This window comes from Phyllostomus discolor, chromosome 1, assembly GCF_004126475.2.
Source record: "Phyllostomus discolor isolate MPI-MPIP mPhyDis1 chromosome 1, mPhyDis1.pri.v3, whole genome shotgun sequence".
In the NCBI taxonomy this organism is placed as follows: domain Eukaryota; kingdom Metazoa; phylum Chordata; class Mammalia; order Chiroptera; family Phyllostomidae; genus Phyllostomus; species Phyllostomus discolor.
The window spans coordinates 1041937-1068450 of NC_040903.2; the positions used below are offsets into that span (position 1 = coordinate 1041937).

Here is a 26514-nt window from a genome sequence, read left to right on the forward strand (position 1 = left end):
TGTCCGCGAACCCCCCCCCCGCCCGAGGCGCGCTCCCCGCCCGGGGGCGTTGGGAGCACCTAGCGGGGCCGGGGAACTACAAGTCCCGTCGGGCGACGCAGGGGCGAGGCCGTGCTCGCGCTGTCCTTCTCCCAGCCGCGCGCGCTGGGCATTCTGGGGGTTGTAGTGTTCTCGCAAGGACGCCGGAGCGGGATGCTGTTGCTAGGCGACGACGCCCAAACGGCACCCTAGCCGGGACAGCCCAGTCTCCGAGTGCTCGCGGACTCCGAGCGGAGCAGGAGCGAGGTGGGGTACCCCCCGAGGTTTCCGAGTCCCCTCGCGCCGGGTGCGTCTGGCAGCCCCTGTGGCGGCGGGTGGAGGCGAGAAAGAAGGTGCGAAAGCGCCCCGGGCGCCGCCGGCTGGTACGGAGGCAGAGAAGTGGGGCCCGGGTGGCGGGGCGCGGCTGGGTCCCGCACCCCAGCACCATCCCAGCCCTGCAGGCGGGTCCCCGGCGCCCCGGCTCCCGCCTTCTTGCTTTGCTTTTTGGTCTTCCCAGCTCTTTGACTCAGTTAACGGAGCTTTTTTTAAAAAATCGCCACAGTAAACAGAACTTTAAAACATGTATATTCCCCCACATTCACTACCGCCCGCAGCGGTGCCCTAATTTGGATCTATAAAAGCGGTCAGCAAAATCTGAGAACCTGTTATGTGCCAAGCTGACAGGTAGATGGTCTCACATTACACTCCCATGGTCAGCTGAAGACACTGAGACACGAAGGGGAGCCGGGGAAGCGGGTCCCGAGGCAGGGCGGGTGTGCCCTCCCGCTCAGCCCCGCGCTCTCCGGCCCCTCCCAGCGGCACTGCTCCGGCTGCTCCACTAGGCGCAGATTCAGGTCGCAGGGGAGGGAGATGAGGCCTCCCCGGTCGGAGGCGGTGCGGTGCGCCTGCGTTATCACTGGCCCCCGTGCGGGTAGCCTGATGGTTCTGGACCCCCTGACCCCTCTATTCCATTCAAGTCAGGTATGCCCGGGCAGGGCCAGCTTCCAAGATGTCCCCATGTGCTGGTGGTCATCCATGCCCGCTTTTGAGGACCTGCTCGACCTTCCCCACTGGCCTCCGGCTATCGCCTAGCCATGGCTCCCCTAGAACGCACAGCCCTCCTGAGTTGCCTCTTCTCTCCGGTGCCTTTCAGCCTCTTCTCCCCCGGACCCGCCCCACCACTCCAGTCAGATTTCCACCCAGCGTCTCCTTCGAGGCTCTTGGCCGGAGTCACCCTTGACCCGATGTGGCTAAGTCAGGCGACCAGACCTCACGCCATCTCCTTCTTGAACTGCCGCCGCAGGTGGGCCGGCGGTGTGCTCCCCTCCTGGACACATCGTCCCCACCTGGCTGGCACAGGTCGCCCTGTCCCCGTCTCCCCTGGGGCTGCCTGGCCCCCTAGCACTCAGGACTCTAAACTTGGTCCTTGGAAGCCCCTCTCCCCGCCCTTCCACAGGTGACTTCCTGTGGTCATGTGGTCTCGCTAACGAGCATTTCTCCCCAGCCTTGCCAAAACTCACATCTCCAGCCCGAACTTCGCCCTGGGACCCCAGCCCCCTTTCCCAGTTCTCTGCCAGCTGGGAGTCTGACAGAGCCCCTCCCACTCAACACGTACAGCTTGCACTCTCCACGGTAAAACCTGCTGCTACCCCGCCACCACCTGTCCAGTGGGAGAACTTGGGGTAGACACCCGGCAGGCTGTTTTCTGTGGGTCTGTCTTTGGCCAATGGGAAGGCCAGGGCTGTTGTTACTGCTCAGAGGCTCCTTCCAAAGCATCCCAGTTTGAAATTGTTCAGAGAGAAATTTGACCTCAGGGCAGTGGGTCAGTTAGGATTTGGTACGGCTGCATGGAAGGAAAAATCCTAGTGTCATATGGTCCAAACAAAACTATTCATGTTTACATGAAGGACATCCACAGGGAGATGATCCTGGGAGGTCATCAGAGACCTGGGGTCTAGCTTGCTCTTCTGCCATCTTTAATGTGTTTCCTCACGATGCAGAATAGCTGCCTATGCTCCTGCCATTACCTCCTGAGTCCAGGCAGCAGGACAGAAAGAAGAGAAGGGAATGCCCCTACTCCTTACACGGAGACCTTCCATAAGTCTCACACCTTGTCACTGTTTGGCCACTCAGCTGCCAGAGAGGCTGGAAGATGCCCAACCCAAGGTCAGGGTTTTGTCTGCTCAGGAGGAAAGAAAGGGAGAGTGGATTGGGAAGCAACCAGCAAAACCTGCCACGTGAGCCTGTGCTTTAAGTACAGGCCGTCAGAGCATGACTTGGCAGAAACCCTCAGGGTTCAAGGCCAGGAGAGGAATAGATTTCTAATCAGCACACATTTGGGGTCTGTGTGCGCGAAGCCTCCCGGGTGGTTGAGAGCGCTGAACTAGTCCGTGTCTGGTAACCTTCGAATCTTCTCGTTTCTGTCTATGAAAGGTTTGCTGAGGAAAGGGGAGCGTTGGCCCAGCCCACCTCTGGAGCTTCCTTGAACAGGACACAGTCAGGTCCTGACCAGTGACGTTGAAAATCGATACCAAAAAAGTCCGGGAATGAAGCCCCACTGAGCACCACTGACATCAAGCCGAGGTGCCGGAAGCTGGCGGCAGGGTTGAGCGAACGTCAGTGCCTGTTTCCTGCCCAGAGGTGAGAGTGTTTGGACCAAGTTCACAGGCTAACCTTCACGGGAACACACGGCCCAAGTGTCTCTCTCCCTGACGTCGGCCCTCAGGGCACAGCCGCACCCTGCGGTGGGAGCGGGGAGCCCGGCTGGGCTAGAGCACACCTCTTCCCCCGCCCCACGGTCCCACACACTCCCCCACCCCCGCTCCCCTGGGCTCCTCGATTCACCCACCCCGGCCCCTGCTGGCCTGGGGAGGGCTTGGGTGTCTCTTTGTGCTGCTCCTTGACCCGCCTCATCACCAACGGGCCCCTGGATCCTCGTTTCTCCCGAATGTCCAGGCTCCGGGACAGGACGGGAGGGCAGGGGAGCCGTCTGGCCAGGGCGGCTCCGGCAGCAGAGGCACAGGCCGCCCGCTGGAGGGATGTCTCTCCCCCGCCCCGCCGCCCCCCGCGGCGAGCCCCAAACACGCGGGCATTGTTTCCTTCGTCGTGTTGACCTGGGTGCCTCTTCACACGGCCGCCGCCCATCCCGAGAGGCCGTGGGGCTCAGGCAGAGCGGGAGCTGGGCCCGAGGGGCTCCCACAGGCAGAAGAATTCCCCACGGGGGTGGGAAGCCTGACGCCCCCCACCCCTGTGTCAGCACGGCTTCCTTCTCTTCCCCGTCTCCTTGCTCAGAAGTGTTGCGGCATCTGACTTTGCGGTTACACGGGACACGCCTGAGCTCTGTCGGCTGCGGGATCTGGGAGAGCCAGGGCCGGAACAGCTCGGAGCGGCCCCCCGGTAGGTCCCTCCCAGGGTGTCCAAGGGTGAAAACCGAGAGCTCTGCGTCTCCGCGTGGGACCCCGGCACAGGTGAAGCCGGCCCCCCGCCAGGTTCGGGCGAGGTCAGCCGAGGCACAGGGAAGGGCAGAGCTCGGGGAGGAGGAAGGCAGGCTCGCAGGTCGCCGTGTTTGGGCTGGGTGTCGAGGGGTGCCTAGGAGCTCACCAGGGAGGGGGAAGGGGGGTGTTTGAGGCTCAGGGGGCTCACGGGAAGGGGCTTCTGAGGCCGTGCGCAGCCTGAGTGGACACAGCAGCGGGGAGGGGAGGGTCCCAGGGACCGTGGTCCAGGCTGTAAGGGGTGGGCATGCTCAGGAGGCCCCTCAGGCAGCTGAGAAGGGGGGATGTGCTGGTGACGGCCGGAGTGGCAGGGGACAGCCCTGAGCCGAGACCATTTCCCCAGACCTGCCCCTCCAGCGCCCCCCACGGGAGGCTGGGCCCGGACTCTGGCATCTGTCGGGAGACCTGCCTGGAAGGGAGGGAGGGGGGACAGAAGCGTGCTGGGGGAGAGGCCGGGCCAGGTCTGGGAGACCTGGGGTGGCCAGTGGGGGCAGCCAGCTTGGTGCACCTCAGCTGGGACATCCCCCAGGCCCCGGGAAGGGGACCAGCTGAGAGGGCGGGCCCTGCTCGGGGCACATTCTGGGTGTTCTCTGGCCGCACTCTGGGTGCAGGGCGCCCTGAGGAACGTGCCCCTCCAGGTTCTGATGCAGGGGACCGATGCTCAGTGTCCCCGGGCTGTTCCGGAGAGGCACTCGAAAACCTGGAAACCATGTCTATTCTGGGCACCCTCCCACCCTCCAGGGACCCGCGTGCCCCGGCCCTCAGGGCCAAGCCCCAAACCTGGGGGGCACTGCGCCTGAGCTCAGACCCAGACCCCCGAGCCAGGGCTGCCTTTGGCTCTGAGGCTCCTGCAGCGTCTGGGATGGTTTCCCACTTAGGAGTGGCCTGAGGGGGGACGAGGGGCCCCATGCCAAGGGCAGCAGGGAGAGCTCGGGGTCCAAGCCAGTCTGGGACCCCCAGGGCGAGGGGTGGGGCAGGGCAGAGACCTACCTGGATGGCTCGGCTAGGTCAGGACCAAGGCTGCAGGGGTCACGCTGACCTGCCACCATCCCTGTCCCCTCTGCGGAACCTGGGCTCTGAAGGGTTAAGCCGCTTGCCCTCAGGTGCACAGCAGACCCCGCAATCCAGCAGTGGCCACAGCGCCCTCCCCCCAGGGGGCCTCTGCACCCTCCCCCGCTGCATGCCCCCCGCCTCAGCACCGCCTCCCCTCCCCTGCCTGTGCCGGAGGAGAGGACGGGCTGAGTGGACACCCCCCTCCCTCGAGCCACAGACAAGGGGCTGCTCCTGGTGCAGAAAACGTTTCGGGTCCGGCTCTCTGTATGGCCCGTGCGTCCCTCTCCTCAAACCCGTCCCGAGTGCTGGTGGCTTTGGCCCTTGTCCTCTTGAAAGTGATGGGGCGGGGAGGGGGAGTTAGCCCATCTGGGGTCCACTGTCCAGGGGGAGGGACGAGGCCCCACTGTCCCAGGGCAGGAGCCCAGGACGGCCAGCGGTGTGCTGCCCAGAGGGCCTGCGCAGTCAGCTCGGAACCGGTGGGGAGGGCGCCCATGGGGGCCTGGCCACACCCTCGGGCAGTCCAGGGGCCACCTGGGAGAGCCAGTCCTGGGACCCCGCCCGAGCAGCTCCTCCAGGGTCCTCCCGAGAGGGGTGCAGGGCACGCCGCTCCCTTGGAGCTCTGGGGTGGCCAGAGCGGGCAGGGCCTGCAGGAGCCTGGCCGCGGCCAGCTGTGCAGCCTCCCTGGGGCTTGCTCCCTCACCTTTCAGGTGGGGTGTCCACCTGAGCGACCTGAGGTTCTTCCCGCCCCAGCCTCCTGTGGTTAGGTCACACGTCCCTGCTGGGCGTGTCTTGCAGAGCCACATGGTCAAACCCTGGGCTGAGGGATGCCCGGAGGTGCCTCAGCTCTGGCCTGGCATCTCCCAGGGGGCGTCCTCGCCCATGCACCCCCCACCATGTAAAGTTGGGGGACAGGTGGGGGCAGCCTGAGCCCCTGGACAGCAGAAGACGCAGGGAGAGCCTGGGAAGTGGCCCAGGTTGCCCCAGCTGGGATCCCCGTTTCCATTCGACGCTCCTCACCACACGAGGCCCAGGGGCCCTGGAGGCCTCCCGTCCCATTGGTGAGGGTCCTGCGGCCATTTCTGCTGCCCGCTGAGCTGGCCTGCACGGTTTGCTTGCAGGGCCCCTCCCCGGGAAGATGGCCTACTACAGAAAATGCCTGGGGGTTGTGATTGAGCAGCTGGGCCGGTTTAAGCCCGAGAAGGACAGTCCGGAGCAGTTCCTGGAGACCGTACGTGCGTCCCTGCAGGTAGGGGCGGAGTGGTGCTTCGGGCCGCCAAGGGCCGGCCAGGGACACCTGTCAGGGAGCCGGTCACCTTCCAGGAAATGGCATCAGGCTCCCTCCTGACACACGAGGCCTGGGGACGCGTCCTGGTCTCCAAGGCCTGGCCATCCTGGAGGTCACCCCAGCAGGTCACAGGAGCGGCTGACAATGCTCAGCCGAGCGCCCTGCGGGGACAGGCCCCTCTTGGCCCTGGGCGGTGGGCCTGGCCCCCAGAGTGTGCGTCACGCTGCGCAAGGCATGCACCTCGGGCTGCTGCGTCCGCACGCCTGACTGCCCCCAGCCGGGCTGCCCACCCTCTGCTTCGGTCCCCATGGGGGTGCTGGGCACCACAGCCAGCTCACCCTCAGCCACGACCCCTGCTGTCCTCCGTTATCTGCTTACCGGCCCGGGCAGCAGCCCGGCTGTCACTTTTCCCAGCAGGGCTGTGGCCCCCCCCAGGTAGGTGGTCCCCGCAGCCCCCGTACCTGCTCAGGTGTGGCCTCTGCCGCACCCCTTGGGGTGGAGGGGCCCTGCAGTGCAGCCCCCAGAAAGCCTCTGGACGGGGGCGGGGCAGGACAAGCGGTCACTGCCCTGCCCGTGAGGGCGGGAGGGGACGGCAGGACCTGCGAGAGAGAGCTTGCGGCCCTGGCCCCATTCGGACTGAAGGTGCGTTCCAGCGGCTCTGCCTCCCCCTCCCCAGGTCTGCACCCGCTCCCCAGTCCGTTCCCTGAGCCCAAAGAAGTTGAGGGAAATGATGAAGCTGCCGAGGGCCAGGCCCAAGCACACCCATCGGTCCCGAGGCTGTAAGGCCCAATGCCCTTGTGCAGCTCGGGACGGCCCTTCCCGCTGTCCACCCCCACCCCCCAGTGCCTGCCTGCAGCTGCCCCCTGGGTTCCCCATCAACCACTCTGTGCTGGGGGAGGGAGGGAGAAAGAGAGGGAGAGAAACACCAGTGTGTGGTTGCCTCTCGTGCGCCCCCTACTGGGGACCTGGCCCGCAACCCAGGCCTGTGCCCTGGCTGGGAATCAACCCAGGGGCCCTTTGGTTTACAGGCTGGTGCTCAAGCCACTGAGCCACACCAGTCAGGGCCTTTGCTCCAGCTTTAAGAACAGCCCTCCTGCCTGTCACCCCCTGTAGTTCCCACTGTCCCTCATCTGGTTCTCTGTCCTCAGCTGCCCTCCGCCCCGCCCAGCTCAGGCGAAAGTAGTAAAGTTAGTGACTGTGTTTCATAACTGGGATGGGCAGCTGGGCTGTCACTGCAAACTGTTCGGGGGATCTCGTCCCCACGAACAGCGGGTTATGAACGGGGAACGCACCCTGGCCGTCCCCGGGCGAGCCTGGCAGGGTGACGTCCTCCTGCCTGCATGTCTGTGGGGGGCATCCACCACCTTGACTCTGGGCGGCCGGCACTCTGGGATGGCGGGGCGCTCGCTCACGCGGGTGAAGTCACAGCTCCTCTGTCGGACATGCTGGTCCTGGCCGGCCCTCCCAGAAGGCCGCGGGGGTCCCAGGTGATGGAGCCTGGGACAGCCACCGGTCTGGGCCACACACGTTTATCTCCGGCTGCCGGGGGCCAAGGCCTGAGACTGCCCCGGCAGGAGGTCAGAGGGCACGCAGACAACGGCAGCCGGGGAGGGGCAGGGTTGTGGGGCTCACTTGTATCCCCACAAAGACATGCCGGAGTCCTCGCCCCTCGTTACCTGCGAATTTGACCTTATTTGGAAATGCCATCGTTGCAGACGTGATTAGGAACCTCGAGATGAGGTTGTCCTCGCTTTAGGGTGAAGCCCAAGTGCAGAGGCGAGGGTCCTTTTGAGAAGAGGGAGGTGGGACGCAGACCACGTGACGGCGGAGGCACACAAAGGCCCAGGGACCGTGGGGGCGGAGACAGGGTGCCAGCTCTGCCACTGGGGGGCGCCGGCCACACCAGCACCGGGATGGGGGCACGTGGGGCCGTCCACCCGCTGCCCGGGGAGGGCCCGACCTCTGCCGCCTCGGTTTCCGATGTCCGGCCTCCGGAACCTGCGAGAGGATGTAGTTCACTGTTTGCAGCCGGCGGGTTTGGGGCGACCTGCTGCAGGCAAGCCGCTCCGACGGGAGCCTGGGGGGGGGGGGCGGAGGGGCCGGGCTGGGACACCCCGAGCTGCTGCTGAAGTGCTGGGCCCGGGCCCAGGTGCGGCGGAGGGACCCGAGGGGCCAGGGCAGGCCCGATGCAGCGAGCGGGGCAGCCCACGGGGTGCGGGCGGCGGTGGGTTTGGGGCGGGTGTGGGGCCTCTCCCTCTCCGGGTGGTCGTCCGGGTACCGTCCTCTCGCGCACACGTGCACACATGCAGGGGACAGCCCCCCGGCCTGGGGTGGACCTCCCTCGGCGGCAGTCCAGCGGCCCCGCACAGAGAAGGTCGGAGGGGCCAGAGAGGGGCCCGTCGCCCCGCCGTGCATGTGGGGTGCCCAGGCCGGGGGGTTCTCCACGCGGCTGCAGAGCAACGGGAGTGGCCTGAAGGCGGGAAGAAGTCTGAGCCCCGGCTGCTGGGCCGGGCCTGGAGCCGGAGGAAGGGGCGCGGCCAGCAGGCAGCTCGGGCCACCCCGAAACCTGGGCTCTGCGGTGTGTCCCTGGCCAGGCGCGCTGGGGGGAACGCGCATCACCTCACTAGGGCACAACCACGGGGGACGTGAGGGTGTCCTGTAAGGGGGATGGGTCCTTCCTGTAAGGGGGATGGGTCCTTCCTGTAAGGGGGATGGGTCCTGCGGGCTGCCACTCCCTGGGGCCATGGCTTCCCCTGCCGCCCGCTGCAGAGCCCTCCCTCCGGGCTGGCCAGCAGGAGAGCGCGGGCACCAGGGCCAACGGGCCGGGCTTGGGAACCTGCAGAGGCTGGACCCGGGCCTGCGGGGCAGAGGCGGGCGCATCGGGCACAGTGGGCAGCCCGGGGCTTCCAGGAAGTCATGAGGTCGGAGTGGGACTTGGGGAAGCACCTGGCTTTGAGAGACAGCCCTGGGCGTGGGAGGATCCCAGGCACCGGACTACAGTCCTGACCTGTGGCCGAGCGGGAGGCAGTGGTCCAGGCACGGTGCGGGCAGCGGCCACAGAGGGCTCACATGCGCACAGCCTGGGCGCCGGAGCCGGGGAGGTGGGCCACTCAGGGGCCACAGGCAGAGGCGGGCAGGCAGGCCAGCGGGTGCGCTCCGGGCAGGAGGATGGGAGGTCAGCACTGGGCTGGCAGACGAGTGACCGGCAGTGGTCAGTCTGCTGATGCAGGGGGGAGGCCGGGGCAGGGAAAGGCCGAGCCGGAGGGGAGGACAGGATGGACAGAGCAGGAGGGAGCAGCTCAAGAGCGCATCACAGGCCCAGAGGCCCTGTGGGCAGCCCTCCCCGCACAACTTGGCCTCCCGCCGCGCCCCCCCTCTAGCCCAGCCTGCTCGGCGTCCTCCGGCCGGCACCATCCCGGGCCTCAGGGTCCTCTCTGTGCCCGGCAGGGCTGATCTTCCCCGGTGGCGGGGACCTGGCCGAGGGCCCAGCCTGGCACGTGGGCCAGCGTGTTGTCCACCCCTTGGCCCCATGGAGCCCTGCCCGACCTCCCCGCCAGGAGGCCGATGGCAGCGGGGCCTGCACCTCGGGCTCCGGGCCTAACCCTGTTGACAGTGCACCCTCCCCCCCACCCCCGACAGAGGCCGGGACGTAGCTGACAGGAAGCGCAGGGGCTGTGCCCTGGGCCTGGCGGGGAGGCGGGCGCAGAGGCGGCCGTGGGCAGCACGCCGCAGCGCCACTCAGCCTCTGCCGGCAGAGCTGACGTGGCAGCCCCAGTGCCAGCCCTGCCGGCGCTGCCCCGCCTGCCACCCACGGAGTGGACCAGGGTCATGGCGGGGGCAGGGCCATGGGGGGCTGCAGCTGGTGCCCTCGGTGTGGGCTCGGCCCCAGGGCCGGGGGAGCCTGCGGGGGACACCGAGGCCCTAGCCCGGTGGCCGAGGCCAGAGCCGACCCGGAGTGGGACCGCCCCCTCCCGCCGAGGCAGCGAGTCCGTTCCGTGTCTGGGGGCGCCGGCTGACGTGGCCTTGGGGCAGGAGCCGCACAGCAGCCGGCGCACTGGGCACCGGGACCGGGCAGTGTCTGACCGGGGTGGGGTCAGGTGTGCCCCGGGCAGCGGGCCGGGCGGCCTCTGAGCTGAGGTGGGAGTGGGGGGGGGGGGGAGCGTGCAGGGAAGAGCGTCGCAGGCAGAAGGAACAGCCTGCACGGGGCCCTGAGGGCACGTCCACGTGCTGGAGCCGGAGGCCAGAGCGGCTGGAGTGGGCCTGGGTGCCGTGGGGACTCGGAGGGAGCTGGGCCAGCCCACCGAGGGCCTCGCTAGCCCAACTAAGGGCTCCTTCTGGAATGTTCTGAGGGAGGACAGACTTGCCCTGACTTCCGTTTTAACAGAAACGCGTGGCGGCTGGGTTGGAAGTAGGCTGTGGGGGGAACCCAGGAGCTGCTGGGCACCCATCGCTGCAGGACGGGGCGCAGACAAGACGCAGGTGCGTCCGGAAGGCCCTCGCAGTTCCGTCTGAAGAGCTACAGGAGCTGGGCAGCCGGCCAAGCCTCAGACGTCTGTCTGTCCGTCCGTCGTCTGTCCATCTGAGCAGGAGGTGGGGCAGGAGTGGGCAGAGCTTTCCGGAGCCCCAGGAGGGCTGCTGTGCACCTGCAGTCGGCAGGTTTTCGGCCTGGACGCTGGGCAGGGAGATCGCGGAGTGAGGTCGGAGGGCTGCGCCTTGAAACCGAGGCCCGCCGGGAGGCCGTGGAGGGAGCCCACGGGAGCCCAGAGGACGGTCATGGCCATGGTCGCAGAACGGGGTCATCGCCAAGTTGCCGGGGGCCCCAAGCCCAAGGCCAGGCAGGCCCCAGAGGGAGCCCATGTTCACCCTGGCGCTGCGAGCCACGGGGAGGTTGCAGGGTCTGCATCGGGGGCAGCCTGGCTTTCGCGCATGCCCAGCACCCAGGTGCGGGGCCCGGCGGTGGCTCCCGGAGGAGTGGCGGCGGCCCCGCCCACCAGGACCGCGCTGCGCGGTCCCGCTCCTGTGGTTACTGCGGCGGCGGCGCGAGCCCCTGGGTGCCCTCCCTGCCCCCCTGTCCTCTCGCGCAAGAACAAGGGAAGAAGCCGCAGAGGGAAAGATAGACTCGACGTCCCCCCAGAAGTAAGGCTCCTACGTGTGCTACACGCCGCAAAAACTCCACACCGAGCGAGATGGTCGATCACACAGCCGCGATGAGGTGCCCCTGTAAACTGTCTCCATCAACAACAACTCGTGAAAATCTATTAAGAAAAAGATGGTCTCATAGGCCCTGGCTGGCGTGGCTCAGTGGATTGAGCGCGGGCTGCGAACCAAAGTGTCGCAGGTTCGATTCCCAGCCAGGGCACGTGCCTGGGTTGCAGGCCATGACCCCCAGCAACCGCACATTGATGTTTCTCTCTCTCTCTCCCTATCTCCCTCCTTTCCCTCCCTAAAAATAAATGAATAAAATCTTAAAAAAAATAAAAAGATAGTCCCAATAAAAAGTGTTAGCCCAGAATACAAACTGGGGACACACAGCAGTGCAGATAAGTGTCCAGTGAACACAAACATCTCCCTGACAATGAAAATATCAAAGTGAGACAACGGGATACCAAAACGCATCTAATTGATTGGCAAAACATAAAGGTTTTTAAACATCCCTGGGGTGAGTTTATTCCGACGCCCCGCTCGGTCGCCTGGGAGGGTTCCGGAAGCATATTTTTGCGTCACGTTCGGGGAAGTGTGGCCAGCGCCCACCCTCCAGCTGCCCCCCGCTGCTGTGCTGCAGCAAGTGTCCTGTCTCTGAGGTGCGGTCACCTGTGTGAGCGGGCGACGTGTGGCCCACGGTCACAAACCCCTCCCCGGTCCACAGCTCTCGGGGGCAACCCACCCCCTCCCTCGAGGGGCCGCCTCTGTCTGGCTTGCGTGTCTGACCAGCCCTCACTGCCCCTCTCCTTGCTTGTCACTCAGGGGTTTTTCGGTGGTGATGGGGGGGTAGTATTTTTTTAATCATTCACCTGACAACTTTCATAGGAGCTTGCTCTTTTTTTATTGTGGTAAAACGCACACATAAGATTTACCACTTTAAGCCCTGGCTGACATAGCTCAGTGGATGGAGCGCGGGCTGGGAACCAAAGTGTCCCAGGTTCGATTCCCAGTTAGGGCACATGCCTGGGTTGCAGGCCGGAACCCCCAGCAACCGCACATTGATGTTTCTCTCTCTCTCTCTCTCTCTTTCTCTCTCTCTCTCTCTCTCCCTCCCTTCCCTCTCTAAAAATAAATAAATAAAATCTTAAAAAAAAAAAGATTTACCACTTTAACCGCTGTGTCCGGCTCAGTGGCATTGGGCACGTTCGCCCATGGCCCCCAGGACTCTGCATCCCCCCACAGGACACCCCGTCCCCTCGTCCCTGTCCCCATCGAACAGGGACTCTTCAGCCCCCGCCCCACCCCTAGCAAGGGCCATCTTTGTTTCTTTCAAAGCTTTTATTTATTTTTAGAGAGGGCAAGGAGGGAAGAGAGAGAGAGAGAGAGGGAGGGAGAAAGAAAGAAAGAAAGAAAGAGAGGGAGAGAGAAAGAAAGAAAGAGAGGGAGAGAGAGAGAGAGAGAAAGAAAGAAAGAAAGAAAGAAAGAAAGAAAGAAAAGAAAGAAGGAAGGGAGGGAGTGAGAGAGAGAGAGAGAGAAAGAAAGAAAGAAAGAAAGAAAGAAGAAAGAAAGAAAGAAAGAAAGAAAGAAAGAAAGAAGAAAGAAAGAAGAAAGAAAAAGAAAAGAAAGAAAGAAATGGATGTGTGGTTGCCTCGACAGGCCCCCTGTTGGGGACCCGGCTGGTAACCCAGGCATGGGCCCTGACTGGGAATCAAACCGCCAACCTTTGGCTTTGCAGGCCTGCACTCAGCCCACTGAGCCACACCAGCCAGGGCTCTGGCTGCCCTTCTGTCCTGGGAGGTGGGCTCTCCGGGACTGCGTGTGAGTGGACTCTCACGGTGCCGGCCCTGCTGCGTCGTTCCTTTTGCTGCCTGGTCGTTTTCTGTGTGTTCCTCCTGTCCTTGCCCCCACCTGCCGCCACTCAGGAGAACCTGTGGGACTGGGCCCTGGGCCCTGCCCGCTGGCCTGTGCTCCTGGCCCAGGAGGGGCGCCAGCAGGGCTGGTCCCTGGCAGGTCGGGCGCCGGCCCCCTCGCCCTTGCTCTGAGTGCCAGGCCTCCGGGGGGGCCCGAGCGAGCGCCCGCAGGCACTGGCCGCAGCCCCCACCCAGCCTGTCTGTCTCCCAGACTCTGAGCCCCCAGAGACAGGCGTTCATTCTGGAGGTGCTGTCCGGCTGCATCGAGTACCGGAAGCTGCTGGCCGTCGTGGTGGACGCCTTCTACGTGCGGGACGGCCGGCTCTGCCTGCGGGCCGACTACCGCCTCTTCCAGGGTAGGTGCCCGCCCGCCCCCGCGCAGGACGGCCCTGCCTCTGAGGGCCGTGCAGACAGACCCACTGCCACAGCCACCTGGTGCACGCGGCCGCGGGTGGCGCCCCTCCAGCCCCTGCACGCTGCCTGCTCCTGGCTGCCACCCGGGCTGCCACCGAGGTGTGGACTCTGGCCGGGGTCCTCCGCAGGGCCCTGGACACAGGCTGCAGGTGGGCACGCTGCAGGCCAGGCCCCACGGCCCAGACTGGAGGGGTAAAAGGGGAGCCCTGGGCCTGGCCTTCCTGCAGGTGGCCTGCTTTCCTGGGGTGCGGGGGCCTCTGCATCTGGGCGCCGCTGTCCAGGAGGGGAGGGCTGGGGACGGCAGGTGCTCGGAGGCCGAGCTGGGTAGCCTACTGCCTGGTCCAGTGCTGGGCTCCTGGCCCCGGCGCCCCCTCGCTGCTCGTCCGCTCGGGCCCCAGGGCCAGCAGTGCCTCGTGGGTGGGCCCCAGGCCTGACGGACAGCTGACAAGCCCTCGCCTCCCCGGACCCCGCTTCACTCAGCAAGTCCAGTCCCAGCTGGCCTGCAGCAGGCAGTGCGGTCTCTCAGGATTAGCAAATGAGACCCAGAGTGATTTTACTTTTACGGGGGAGCCTTTGGGATTTCCGAGAGCTCTCTGAGGGAGCTAACAGGGGAGAAGGGCCCCAGGGTGTCCCACCGGCTGGGACAGCGTCTCCAGTCCTGACGTGTTATGGTTACGGCCTGCGGGTGCTGCACGGACTCCCCGAGGCCAGATCCCGGCGTCCCCCACCCCCACCCCCGTGGGCCCGCCCTCCCCGACCTGCGCCCTCCTGTCTCCTCAGTGATCTGCTACCTGGCCACCTTCCAGCTGGAGGAGCTGGGCTTCCAGCTCTTCAGCGACATTGTCAAGTCCCAGCCCGCGGACAAGATGCGCAAGGTGGGCCGCCGCCGGTTCCCCGCAGCCCTGGGGGCAGAGGTCCCTCCTGCCGGGCTCTGACCTCTCCCCTTCCCGGCTCATTTTCACGAGAGAGAGAGAGAGAGAGAGAGAGAGAGAGAGAGAGAGAGAGAGAGAGGGAGAGAGAGAGGGAGGGGCACTGCTCGACTGGTTCTGTGTTGGGACAAGGGCTGCGGCCTGCGCCCGTCTCAGCCACGAGAGAGCCCCTTGCCCCTCGGGGGGCCCCAGAGGCCTGTGTGTGGGTGTGCGCCTCCAGCCCCCGGGGGTGGCAGGGCTCCCTGGGCACCCTAAAGGGACCCCAGGTCTCCTGAGGGCCAGCAGCTTGGAAACGGCCTTTGGAAGCCCCGGCTGCCCAGCACCACCCCCAGGCCCCACAGTCTGCCCAGGGGAAGCAGCGTCAGCCCGGGCGCGGGGACCCGCTGCCCAGGAGAGGGGCTGGCGGGCAGCTCACGTCCCCAGGACCCCCGTGCCCCGCGCTGCGCCGGGCTGGGTGGTGGGGGCTGGGCCGAGGAAAAGGGAGCTGGTCCGTCCTCGGAGTTCCTGAGCCAGTGGGGTGGGACGGGGCGGGCAGGCAGCTGTCTGCCTGTTCCCGCCACGAGTTCTCTGGGAGTGGGGTGGAGGCCCCCAGGCTCCAGCGTCTGGCTGGAGCAGGGGTTCCCGCAGGGAGGACAAGCCCTCTGGGCTGCCCCAATCCTGTGAGCAGAAGCCCTTCTGGTGAGGGGCAGTACTCCCAGAACGGGACCCCAGCCCAGCACGAGGGGCGGCGAGCAGAGGCCGGGCCCCTTTCCTGTCCCCGGGGGGAGGGAGGTCTGTCCTGAGGAAACTCCGGAGGCTTTGGGCACTGGCCCCCCCGCCCCGGGCACACTAGCCCCACCTGCCCCCAGGCGCCGACTCCCCGCAGGAGGCGCGGAGCTCTCGGCTGATTCCCCCCACCCCCGCCTCCACCCCCTCCAGTTCCTCGGGTTCTTCTTCAACCCCTTGAACCTGTGCTCGTGGATCAGGGACGAGTGGAGCCTCGTCTATGAGACGGCCCACGTGACGGCCTGGACGGATCCCCTGCTGAGGTGGGCCGGCGCCGGGCCCCCCCTCCCTGCTCACGGGGCCCCACCGGGGTGAGGAGGCCTGAGAAGCCGTGGCCCACGTGCCAGAGCGTGCAGCCCGGGGGCCCAGACTGACCCCCACGGCGGGCGGCCGGCTGGTGGCCAGGGTGGTTTCGGGGCCGTCTGAGTCTGTGGGGTCAGCGCGGCCCCTCTGCTCCGGAGCCCACCGCTGACTCGGGGACCACGACCATGGCCCCAGCCTTGCGGGCCCTGCAGGGGCCTGTGGGGCTCGGCCTGGCCTCCTCCCACAAACCCCGGGGGTGGGGAGCTCCTGGTGGATTCTGGCCTACATGCCTGTCTGGTGTCCCCCAGGACACCACTCCTGGGCCTGTCACCCCGAAGTGGCCTCGCTGCCTCTGCCGGCAGGTGCGGGCAAGCCCTGGAGTCCCTGGTGCCACAGCAGGACCAGCGCTGTGGCCTGGCCTTGCCCTTGGCCTCCCCAGAGAGGCAGCTAGGGCCGAGGGCTGCTGCCCCAGCTGCTTGCCTCAGATAGGACCGGGGAACCCGCTGTCTTCCTGGGGACAGACAGATGGACTGTTCTGGCATGGGCAAGAGAGTGGGAGGCTCAGGGAAGGTGGCCGCCCCGAGGGGGAGGAGGCCTGGCCCAGGCAGGCGCTGCGTCTTCACCTGCGTCCTTGTGGGATGAGGAGCCCGGCCAGGCCAGACGCGCTACCTCCCCTTGCGGTGCTCACCGTGGCCTGGACCTGCCGGCCTGCGAGCTCCGTCCTTCCGGGCAGCTGCTCAGCTGCTTCTGGGGTGCCCGTCTCCTGCCCCACCACGGCCCACGAGCGGCCTGCCCTGGCCGGCCCTGGGACCAGGGCCACCACAGACCTGTCCCTGCCTGAGCCCTGTTGGCCCTCACACATGCCCTTCCCCCCCGGGTGGCCCTGGGTCCCCCTCGGGGGCAGGGGCTGTTTCAATCCTTGTGGTCGCCCCCCCAGGAGGGAACATGGAGGGGTGTGGGGGCATGAAGGGGGCCCCTATCCGGGACCCAGCTGAACCCTTCCCCAACCCCTACTCCAGGGTGCCCCCCAAGCTGTCCCCCGCCCCACCCTCCCACCTGCCCCACCCCTACCCACCGCCAGCCATTCGGGGCCGCTCTTCCTCTCCCACCTTCGTCCCCTGGGCCAGCTGCTGGGGCCCAGTCAGCGCCACACCCCAGCTGGTGCTGCTCTGCAGAGCCCTCGGGTTCCGGCAGAGGGGTCTGCTCGGTCTCCGTGCTCCCCGCCCCCCACTTGCCCAGGACAGGGAAGCCACCGGGCCCCAGCGTCCTTCCCCGCACCGGGAAGTGTGGGTCTGTGTGGCACTGGGGGTGGCGGGGGCAGCTCCCACACGGCAGCGGCACTCAGTGCACGGTGGCTCCACTACCACCCCCACCCTGAGGTGGGCCCCAGCTCCCAGGGGTCCCTCAGAGCCCAAGGGCCGTCCCCTTGACGACCCGCTTAGAAAGAAACCCCCAGTGGTTCCTCCCACCTTTGCCCCCAAGGTGGCAGCCGGAGGTCCAGGAGCTGATCAGCCAGCTGGAGGGCCGGTCAACCAGCCGGCCCCCTCCTTCAAAGACCAAGGTCACGGAGCCCAAGAGCTTCAACCTGACTGTCCCCAGGCCCCGTGCCATTCCAGTGCCTGAGCCTGTCCCTGTCATGGCCAAGGCAACACCGGTAAGTGCCGGCATTTCCAGTGGGCGGGCACAGGCTGTCCAGGCCGGGAGAGTGGACCCTGTGGGCCAGCGGTGGGGCTGGCCCGGGCTAGGGCGGGAGCATTCGACGACCCTGCCTCACAGAGAGGGGAGCTCAGCCAGCCCGAACCCTGTGCCGTGGGTCGCCGCACTCCACACGCCGAGGTCTGGTCAGTAGGCGTGGGGCGAGCCCGCTGGACTCAGTGCTCGGAGCCCACTCTGGGCCCTGCTGCTGTGGACCACGGCCTCCCATGGACCACTGCCTTCCGTGGCCCAGGCAGAGCTCCGGGCACCCACAGGGGTCAGGGGAGTGTTCCTTGCCCTTTAGTGGACGTTGTCAGCTTGGTGGGGCTGGGGGTCCTTTCCTCTGGACCGCAGGCAGGTGGTAACGTCTCTCTGTGTGTGTGACCCCAGTCACATGGCCGTCCCCACTGCACAGCCTCTGCCCAGAACCCCTCCCTCTCCCTGTCTTGCTGACTCCTGTCATTCAGGATGCGTTGTGTTGCAAGTAACAGAAAAAAGCTGCTCAGCCTTGCTCAGATATTCATGGCTGCAGTGGGGTAGGTTTCAGGCATAGTTTGATCAGGGTTCCAGCTCCAGCTCTCTTGACCATCTCTGCCCTAGTCCCCTCCATGGGTCTACATCCTCTTTGGGCTCGCTGCTCTCATTGCAGCGAAACGCCCAGGCTCCACACCCACGCTGCACAGCGTCCAGGCAGGAGAGCACAGCTCAGGCCCAGAGCCCTGTAAAAGCACAATCAGACCTGCTTCAGTCTCGCGCCTCCCCTTGGGGAGCTGCCAGCCACTCGGAGGGTGTGGTGCTCTGGCCCGCCACGGGCTCCGTGCTGGGCACCGTCGGCAAGCTCGGCTCCCCAGAGCCCGCCTTGCTCCCCGGCAGAACTGAGGGCTGTCGGGAGGGTCGTGGGGTGCTACTGGAGGTCCCCGGGCCCCTGCCTCCCCCGGTGCCCCCAGGACTCAGTACAGCCCCACCAGAGAGACGTTCCGTGAGGCCCTCTCCTGGACAGGGCCCTCACTTCCTGTCCTTCTCGTGAACCCCGGCTCTGTTGCTTCAGGGCGCCAGTCAGGTTTTGTAGCTGTTTGGTAGCTCGTGGGTCTCTGTTACCAGGCCTCATCCATCCACTCTGTCCCGAGGCCTGGCTCAGCCTCGGTCCGGGCAGACCCGCATCAGACACCTGCTGGGCGGGTGAACGGACAGCCTCACCTGCTGCTTCGGCTGCTGAGGGGTGGCCGCTCCGTGTCCACCCCCTGCCCAGCCAGGCAGTAGTCCTCCACCTGTCCCTCCAATGTCCAGTGGCTCAGGCCCTGTGTTTGGCCACCCTCCTTCCTGCTGCCGGCCTTAAGTCCTTCTCTCCCCCGGGGGGCGGCCAACACCCCACAGGTCCCAGCTGTAGCTAAGGCATCCCTTCCAGCCCCCACTGGCTCTGGGGCCGTGGGCCGCCCCTCACCCCTGGGCCACTGGTGATGTGGGCTCCTCCCTCCACCACCCACAGGCCCCCCAGAGCACCTACCAGCCACCCAAGGAGCCGAAGGTGCTGGAGATGACCAAGAGATACAACCGCCGGAGGGCGGAGGTGAGCGGCAAACGTCACCTGGCCTCCCAGGGACGGTGGGGAAGGGGAGGAAGAGGAGGCGTCTGGGCCTCCACACCCACCCCCCACCGCAGGACAGAGGGCGGGCGGGCGGAGCCTGGGAGGCTGAGCCTCTCGTCGCCTCGCCCGCAGGAGCTGCTGCTGCTGGCGAACCTGGAGGAGATGCGGTGTGCAGCGCCCAGGGCCCGCAGGGAGGCCCCCGCCCAGGTGACGCCCGGCCCTCCACGCCCGCAGGTCCTTGGGGGCGTCTGCAGGGGCCTGGGGGAGCGGCCACGCACAAGCCCCCGGGTAGCCGTCTCGTCTGGAGCGTGGGGGCCAGGCTGGCGGCAGCCCCGCTGCGGGCCGTGTGGACGCAGGCCCAGAAGCGCCTTGGGAAGTCTCCGGCTACTCCCTGGGGGTTTCCTGATCTCCATGCTCAGCATTTACAGTTTCTGTGGGAAAAAAGCCCAGGGGGCGTTTGGAGAAGTGACGGGTGCAGGACAAGGAAGGCTGGTTGCCCTGGACGCCTCGTGGGTGCCGGCCCAGCCCCTGCCTGCCTCCCACCGGGGCCCCCGCAGTTGGGGCCAGTGGGGCACAGGCACCCAGCCTAGCAGCATGCCCCAGGGCGGGGGTGGCCGAGTTCCCGTGGGGGGCACCTCTGCCAGTGGCTCTCCACAGTGGTACTTGTGGCGCCCACCCTGGGGGAGCAAATAGATTCAGGGAGCAGCCTACCACGGGTCACGGGGCCAGCCCCGGGGGGCAGATGGGGAGGGGGACCCTGAGCTAGAGGCTGAGCCCTCCTGCCTGGGACGCACCCTCCCCAGCCTAGTAGGCCCTGTACTCTCCCTGCTCTCCCCCTCCATGCAGCCCAGTGCCCCCCAAGGGTTGCGGGTGCATCACAGCACAGGGGCCCTGCCCTGGGGGGACCCGTGTGCAGGGTGGGCCTCCCAGGGTGCATTCCGGGCACCTGGCGGGCTCGGTGCCAGGCCCCGACCCCCGCAGGGCTCCAGGAAGCTGCGACTCCGGTTCCTGCCCCGGATCCATAAGACACCGAAACTGACCTTCTACAGGGTGAGGGGTGCTCCTGAGTGGTCAGGGTGGGCGCAGGGTGTCCCGGGGCACCCACTTCCCAGCCTGCTCTGCCCCCAGGGGCCGGGTGGCCAGAGCGCCACCTGTAGGGGAGAGGGAAGTCCCTGGGCAGGCGCGGATGTGGCAGGCAGAGGGCGGGGCCGTCCCTGCTCCCGGGGCACCCCCCCCCCGCCCCGCCCCAGCCAGCCTCTCGTCCTCCTCCGCAGCCGAACGAGGTCCCGGTCAAGCTGAACACGGCCACCATCCTGCGGGAAGGGGCCTTATACCAGCGGCAGGTGGAGAAGGAGCTGCAGAGGTCGGGGGAACGGGACCGGGCTGGCAGGCAGGGTGCGGGGAGGGCCTGGCGGCTGCAGTCCTGCAGCCTGTGGGGCCTCCCGCAGGTGGGGTTGGGGTCCCAGCTGCACCCCAGAAAGACCCCCTCGGCTCCGTGAGGGGGTCAGACAGGGTAGGGGTGGGCTCAGCAGTCGCTGGCCCGCCCCACGCCTCCCTCGGGGGTGGGCACCTCCTCGGGCCGCATCCTGGGCCCTACTTGAGATGCCCGTGCTCGCTCCCTGAGCTGGGCGCTGGGCGGGAGCTGGGGTGGCTGGCCGGATGAATGAGAGACAGAGCGAGGGACAGAGGGGCGGAGCATGGGCAGAGGGGTGGGCGGGGCGACGGCGGTGGACACACAGGGGTGCAGACATGTGGAAGAAGGGAGGGTGGGAAGCTGTGGGTGAAGGGCGGCCAGAGCAGGCAGGCACCAGGCGGGTGGGCGACGTGGCCGCTCGGGTACAGGGCAGCCCACGCCCGTGAGTCCAGTGTCCACAGGGGACCCCGAGGCCTCCTGGAGGCCCGCACGGGCCCCATCCCAGGAGGAACTTCAGCCGCCGCTCCCCTTTCTGTCAGAGTGGACAAGCTTGTGGACGGGGCCGGGGACTTCTCGGAGTTCCTGGAGTGGCAGAGGAAGATGCAGGCCAAGGACCGGGAGGAGCAGCGGGCCGCGGACGAGTGCCGGCGGCTGCAGGGGAAGCTCAGCCACGAGGAGGCGGCGCTGGCCCGGCAGCAGCTCCTGCAGGAGAACCGGCACCGGGCCACCCAGAGGAGAGAGGAGGTGACCGGTCCGGAGGGGGCTGGGGGCCCGTCGGGGCGAACCCAGTGGCTCCGGCCCAGCTTCCCCAGGACTCGGCGCTACGCCCCCAGCTTCGCCGCCAGATCTGGGCTGGCGGCTGCGGTGGTCGGGGCCGGCGCCTCGGGAGCACGCCGGGGGGCCGGGGGACGTGACCTGGGTCTCTGTGGGGGGCCTGGCCTCCAGAGGCTCCCGAGCTTCTGATTCGGGGTCTGCGGCTGGCTCTGCCCTCCAGACCTCATGCTGCTCCCAGGGCTGGGGCAGGGGGCAGGGTGGGGGAGGGGACACAGGTCTGCTGGGGGGGGGGGGGGTCCTGGAGCCCGCCCTGACGGTGGCAGGTCACTGCCCCAGCAGATGGCTGAGCTCATGCGGCAGCGTGCCCAGAGGCGCCTCCAGGAGGAGAAGTCCCTGAAGGAGCTGGTGGAGCAGGTGGCCGAGGGGCAGAAGAACGTCCAGGTGGCGCAGATGAAGCTCCTGAAGGGCCGGCGGCAGGCAGGTACGGCAGAGGCCAGGTGCGCCGCCAGGTTGGTGAGGGCCCGGCGCCCCGAGGCGAGGCTCCCCCGCCGTTCCCCCTCCCTGCCCCCCGCTTTCTGAGCCCCCAGCAGCCCCCTTGGCCCCAAGTCCAGGAGATGGCCGAGGAGAACCGAGTGCTGCTGCAGCGCCGCGCGGAGGAGGCCAAGGAGGAGCAGCGGCGGCGCTGCGAGCTCATCAATCAGCTCCGGGCCCTGGAGTCGCAGCCCACACGCCAGGGCAAGCTTGTGGACCTGACCCAGGTGAGCGCACAGCCCCCGGTGAGGCCCCCGTGTCTTACTGGGTGTGCGGTGTCGCCAAAGGAGGGCACGCCCAGGGTGCCCGCCTCAACTCCGCCTGGCCACCCGCGCCCAGATGCAGGCCCCGCGCTGCTGTGCCGCAGGGCTGGGGCTGGCCTCAGAGGTTGCGCTTCTGTCGGGGAGAACGTGGCAACCCCTGGCGGCAGGGGCCAAGGCTCCTGGGGCTGGACAGGGTGGGCTTTGCCTTGCTGTGTGTCCAGGGGGGTCCGAGACCACCCAGGTGGAAAGGGCAGTGTAGGGAGAGCACAGTGTGAGGCGGCCAGAGGCTGGACGGGCGGCAGCTGAGTCTGGGCACCAGAGCCCGGAAGCCCGTGCAGGAAGCACTGCAACAGGCCGGCCGACTCAGCGCGGCGGGGGCAGGCCTGGTCCCGGGGGCGAGGGCATCCTGAGTGCTCTCTGTCCAGGCCCAGCCCTGGCTCTGTTTGGGGCTTGGGCTGCAGGGTCCTGGGCTGGAGAAGCTGGATGGCGGGAGTGTCACACAGACACCACCGGGTAGAGGGCCAGTGGGGACCTGGGGGCCTGGCCAGGCCCATGGACGGTGGGAGGGGCACCAGTGCTGCGCCCCAGGACGGCCGGGGCCCAGGAGACGGCTGCTGGGCTGGACGTGCGCCAAGGCGCGGGCTGCCAGCCTGCGGCCTCCCCGCTCGCCCTAGACCCCCGGGCACGGCCTGGAAGGGGAGATGTCCATCGTGGAGCTGCGCGAGCGGCTGGCCCTGCTCAAGGAGGCCCAGCAGCGGGAGGAGGAGGAGCGGCGGGACCAGATCATCCAGGGCAAGCGCGCCAAGAGCCAGGAGCTGCAGAACGCGCTGGAGCAGATCTCGCTGTGCCGCGCCGCCATGGGGCGGTCTGCGGCCTTGAGGTCGGTGCCCTCCGCAGCCTCGGGGTCCTCCTCGCCACACCCCCCTGCCGCCCGGGCAGTGCCCCCACCCCTGCTGTTTTCATCAGCGGTCCTCAGGCGTTCGGGGAAGGCGAACAATCGTGCAGACGTGGCTGGATGCCCACGACCTAGATCCGGCCATCCTGCATCTGGGTCGCGGGTGCAGCCGTGGCCGCGTGCTCCGGCTCACCAGCTAGCTCATCCTCCCCTGCCGAGCCGCCGTCTGGGGGTGGCTGCGAGCGCCTGACACTGTTCTGAGCGGTTGGTGCGCGTCTTCTGAGAGAAAACACACTGTCCCACGTAAGCACAGCACGCGACAGAGCAGAAAGTCTGGCAGAAATTCCTGACAGCTCGAGCATCATCCTGTTCCCACACTTCTCCAGGGTTCCTAAGGCTGTGCGCTGTAACTTTTTTTTTTTTTGAAACCAATGCCTAGTAGAGACCCACACAGCGTCGGACAGTCCAGCATCTCCACGCCGCCCTCACGGGCAGTTCGTTTGTTCGGGGAACACAGCGGCTACTTTCCCGGCCGCGTGTGGCGGTTGGGTCAGGCAGAGGCCGGTGTCAGCCTCCAGGGCTGGGTAGGCCTGTGGGCCCCGGCCTGATCCTTCCGGGAGGCAGGGAGGTTGGGAGGCACCCAGGGCTCCAGACAAAGTGTCAGAGTGTGACAGGTGGGGCGGACAGAGGAGGGACAGTCACAAAACCCAGCACCATGGGTCCTGAGTGTCTGCTGCTCCGGTTATGTATGCTTCAGAGGTGGCCGAGACAACTCCGAGGGTCCCCACGGTGGCTTGCCCCTGGGAGACCTCGCCACATCCCAGGTGCCCGCCAGACCCCAAACCCAGTCTGGGTGGTGTTGGGAGCCTCCGAGGCTCCAGACCCCCCACCAACGCCCCTGGAACCCCTGCACGGAGCTAGAGCCCACGGCATTCACGCACGAGGGGCGGTTTGGCGGGCACTGGGGCTGCAGTCAGCCGGGCAGCTGGTGGCCGGGGAACCGCACCTGCAGTGCCTTGGGCTGTGATGCGCACCTGAGGGGAAGGCAGCCGGGAACAGCCGGTATCCTGGCCTCCTTATGGGAGGAAAACGGCTTAGCTTGGGGGAGGTTTGTCAAGATAGCAGTGCCAACAGAGGATACTTCCAGGCAAGAGAGCGGAGAGGGGAGCGCCAGGTAGAAGGGGGCCTTCACTCATTGCTCCAAACGCACCTCGTTAATACAGACGGGATGCTTCTTTAAAATGTTAAGCACAAAGAACAAACAGGTAGCGGCGCCGGGGAGCCCCACCAGAGAGGCCCTCGAAGGGTTACCCCGCTCCAGGCCACCTAAATCACTCCCCTCGCTGCGGTCGGGACCCCCTCCCAAGCTCACCCAGTCGCACCCGTGCAGGTGGGAGGAGAAAAAAGCAGCGGCCCCGCCGGCGCCCTCGCAGGACGAGCGCGTGCAGGAGCTGCAGCGCAGGATCGAAGAGAGGGCGGCTGAGCGGCGCAGTCGGGCGGCCAAGCAGTACGTGCCGGCGTCAAGGGCCGAGCGCTTCAAGCCGCAGGTGAGCCAGGACTGGGGGGGACTGGGCGGGGCTGGGCTGGGAGGGCCGGGGTGGGCAGCTGGGTAGACGCCCCCGCCTACACCAACCCTCCCCGCCCACCCACCGGCAGCCGGAGGAGCTACAGGCGCAGCACTGGCTGAAGCTGGAGCAGAGCCGCGAGCGCAGGCTGCGTGCGAGGCAGCGGAGAGGCTCGGCCTGCGGGCCGGCGCGCCGCCTGCAGGCCGCCTGAGCTGGGCGGGCACATCCCTGGGCTCCGAGGCCCCGGCCGAATAAAGAGAGCAGCCTGCCTCCTGCGGTCCTTGGCCGTCCCCCCTCCAGTCCCTCCGCCCGCGCCCCCGGCCCCACCTGCCCAGAGCAGCATTGTCAGATAAAATGCAGGACGCCAGATTGAGACAATTTTATGCCAAGAGAGTATCCGCTCTTTATTTGGAATCCCAACGGACCTGGCCCCGGGGATTTTATGTGCTACACATGGCCCCCTAGCCCTTCCCCACGCCCAGCATTGGCTCCCCTCTTCTGAGGTCCCAGAGCCTCTTCTGTGTGTGGAAACCTGGAGCCCCCACTCCCCATCTGGAGTCCCCTGGTTTAACCTGGGGGCCCCCAAGACTGGGGGTGTGTGTGTGTGTGTGTGTGTTGTGTGTGTTTGGTCGGAGAAGTGGCCAGGATCCTTGCGCCACTAGGAACCGGCCCTCCTCATGCTGCATCTCATGAAAACCTAACAGCGATGATTGCGGGGGCGGGGGGCAGTGAGGATGGCAAAGGAACTGGCCCTCCTCATGCTGCATCTCATGAAAACCTAACAGCGATGACTGCGGGGGCGGGGGGCAGTGAGGATGGCAAAGGAACTGGCCCTGCCCCCATTCTGCTGGTGGTCAGAGGTGGGGTAACATGGCCCCAGAGCCAGAACCCAAAGCTGAGCCTGGGGACCTTAGAGCATTGCCCAGCCTCCTCCAGTCGCCAAGAGCACAAGGTTGGGCCACTAGGCACGAGCCTGCCCAGGGCCGGACAGGGATGAGTTTGCTCTCCTGGGCCTTGGGGCCCAGCACCAGGCTGCAGAGGGTGTGGCCTCGGGGACGGGCTGGCTGCGCTGCCACTCCCAGGAAGAAGGGGGACAGTCAAGGAAGGGCTGGAAACTGCCAGGTTGGGTAGATGTCCAGGAGGAAGGTCCCCTCCCCCAACCCTCCTGGGTCTTCAGAGAAGATGGCATCTCGGAGGCGGGGCTCCAGGGCACGCTCTGGTCAGGAAGGTAGGTATCTCGGAGTGACAAGAACAGAAAGATCGGAGTTCTCCCCCAATATTCTGAATGGCATTAGAACCCCAGGATTTCCCCGCAACCCAGGCTGGTGAAAAGAGGAATTTCCCACCCCCTGTCAAATCAGAGCTGGGAGCAAATTAAACATCGTTCAGAAAAACAAATGTGACATTTCTGATATACCGTGTTGTGTTTCCAACCCATTTCATTTGTTATCAAGGGACTACATTGATGAGACCTGTCTGACAGTCGCTCAGGAGCTCCAAGGGATTCACGAAGGGTTTTATTAGCTCCCAGAACTGGTGCTCCAAATGCAGGGTGGGCTTCAGGACCTGCCTGATCCAGGAGCTCTGCCTCCACACTGATAGCAGGTCTAGCCTCATCCTGTCTGCACAGAGACAGGCCTTCCCTTCCCGGTGCTTTAGGATGGAAGCCTCTTGCGTCCTTGAAGCCTTGGGTGAACATCAATCACAGTGTCACTAGGCTGAATTGAACATGCTGTCCAGGCCAGTTCCTGCAGTGGGCATGGGTGCCCAAAGCACGGGTGGCAAGAGGGGAGAGGCAGTAGCCCCACAAATTCGGGAACTGCTGATGGTGGTGGTTGGCAGACCACAAGGCCCCTACCCGCCTCCTGAACTGGCCCGCTGCCCAGAGACACCGTGAGAGCTCCTGGGGCGTCTGCTCCATACACACCTTGGTGGGAGCAGGTCCCCGGCCATCCCGAGGGTGTGGACAGTAGATGGATGCAAAATGTCTGCCTGCATCCATGTTCCTTGCCGTGTGACCACCCACCAAGAGGCAGAGCCTGCTTCCCCCAGCCCTGGACTTGCTTTGGCCAGTGGGATGCAGCAGAAGTGGCTGTGTGCCAGCTTAGAGCCGGGGCCACCAGTGGCCCTGGAGCTCCCTCTTTCCCTCTCGCTCTCTTGGAACCCTGCCCACCCCGGTGCGAGCACGTCCTGGCGGCCGGCTGGGACGAAGCCCCACGTGCAGCAGAGCCAGCTGTCCTCCCAGCCTGGGTCACCCCCACCCCTCCCGCAAACCAGCAGACCCCGACGATGTGTAAGCTCTGCCAGGACCCAAACCCGCCCCCAGAACTAACTTGTATTCCCGAGCAACGGGAAGCAAGTTAGCTTCCAACGGGAAGCGGGTTACTGACATCACTGAGCCCTGTGGAGGCTGGTCCCAAAGCCGAGGCGAGTGGGCACGCCTCCCCTCCCTGCTCCAGCCGCCCGCCCCGGGAAGGAAGGT

The 26514-nt window shown here is 66.5% G+C and overlaps 1 protein-coding gene across 5 annotated transcripts; it reads left to right on the forward strand.

The window, feature by feature from the left end:
* The first annotated feature begins 221 nt into the window (after positions 1 to 221).
* CFAP99 (cilia and flagella associated protein 99) lies at positions 222 to 25446 on the forward strand. 5 transcript variants are annotated; one of them, XR_004901387.1, is made up of 16 exons: positions 222 to 417; positions 5681 to 5808; positions 13111 to 13255; positions 14094 to 14188; positions 15161 to 15270; positions 16793 to 16964; positions 18492 to 18572; positions 18723 to 18797; positions 19572 to 19640; positions 19865 to 19953; positions 20544 to 20748; positions 21118 to 21259; positions 21390 to 21536; positions 22247 to 22452; positions 23858 to 24014; positions 24130 to 24236. XR_004901387.1 is itself a non-coding variant. In XM_036018094.1 (16 exons), the coding sequence occupies exons 2-16, from the start codon at positions 5698 to 5700 to the stop codon at positions 24241 to 24243; spliced, it is 1923 nt and encodes a 640-aa protein (XP_035873987.1). In that variant the 5' UTR covers positions 222 to 417; positions 5681 to 5697; the 3' UTR covers positions 24244 to 25446. The 5 variants fall into 5 exon arrangements, 4 of the variants coding, with proteins under 4 accessions (XP_035873987.1, XP_035873996.1, XP_035874001.1 ...); XM_036018094.1 differs by having other exon boundaries at positions 21385 to 21536; positions 24130 to 25446; XM_036018103.1 differs by having other exon boundaries at positions 222 to 401; positions 21385 to 21536; positions 24130 to 25446.
* Positions 25447 to 26514: the final 1068 nt, after the last annotated feature.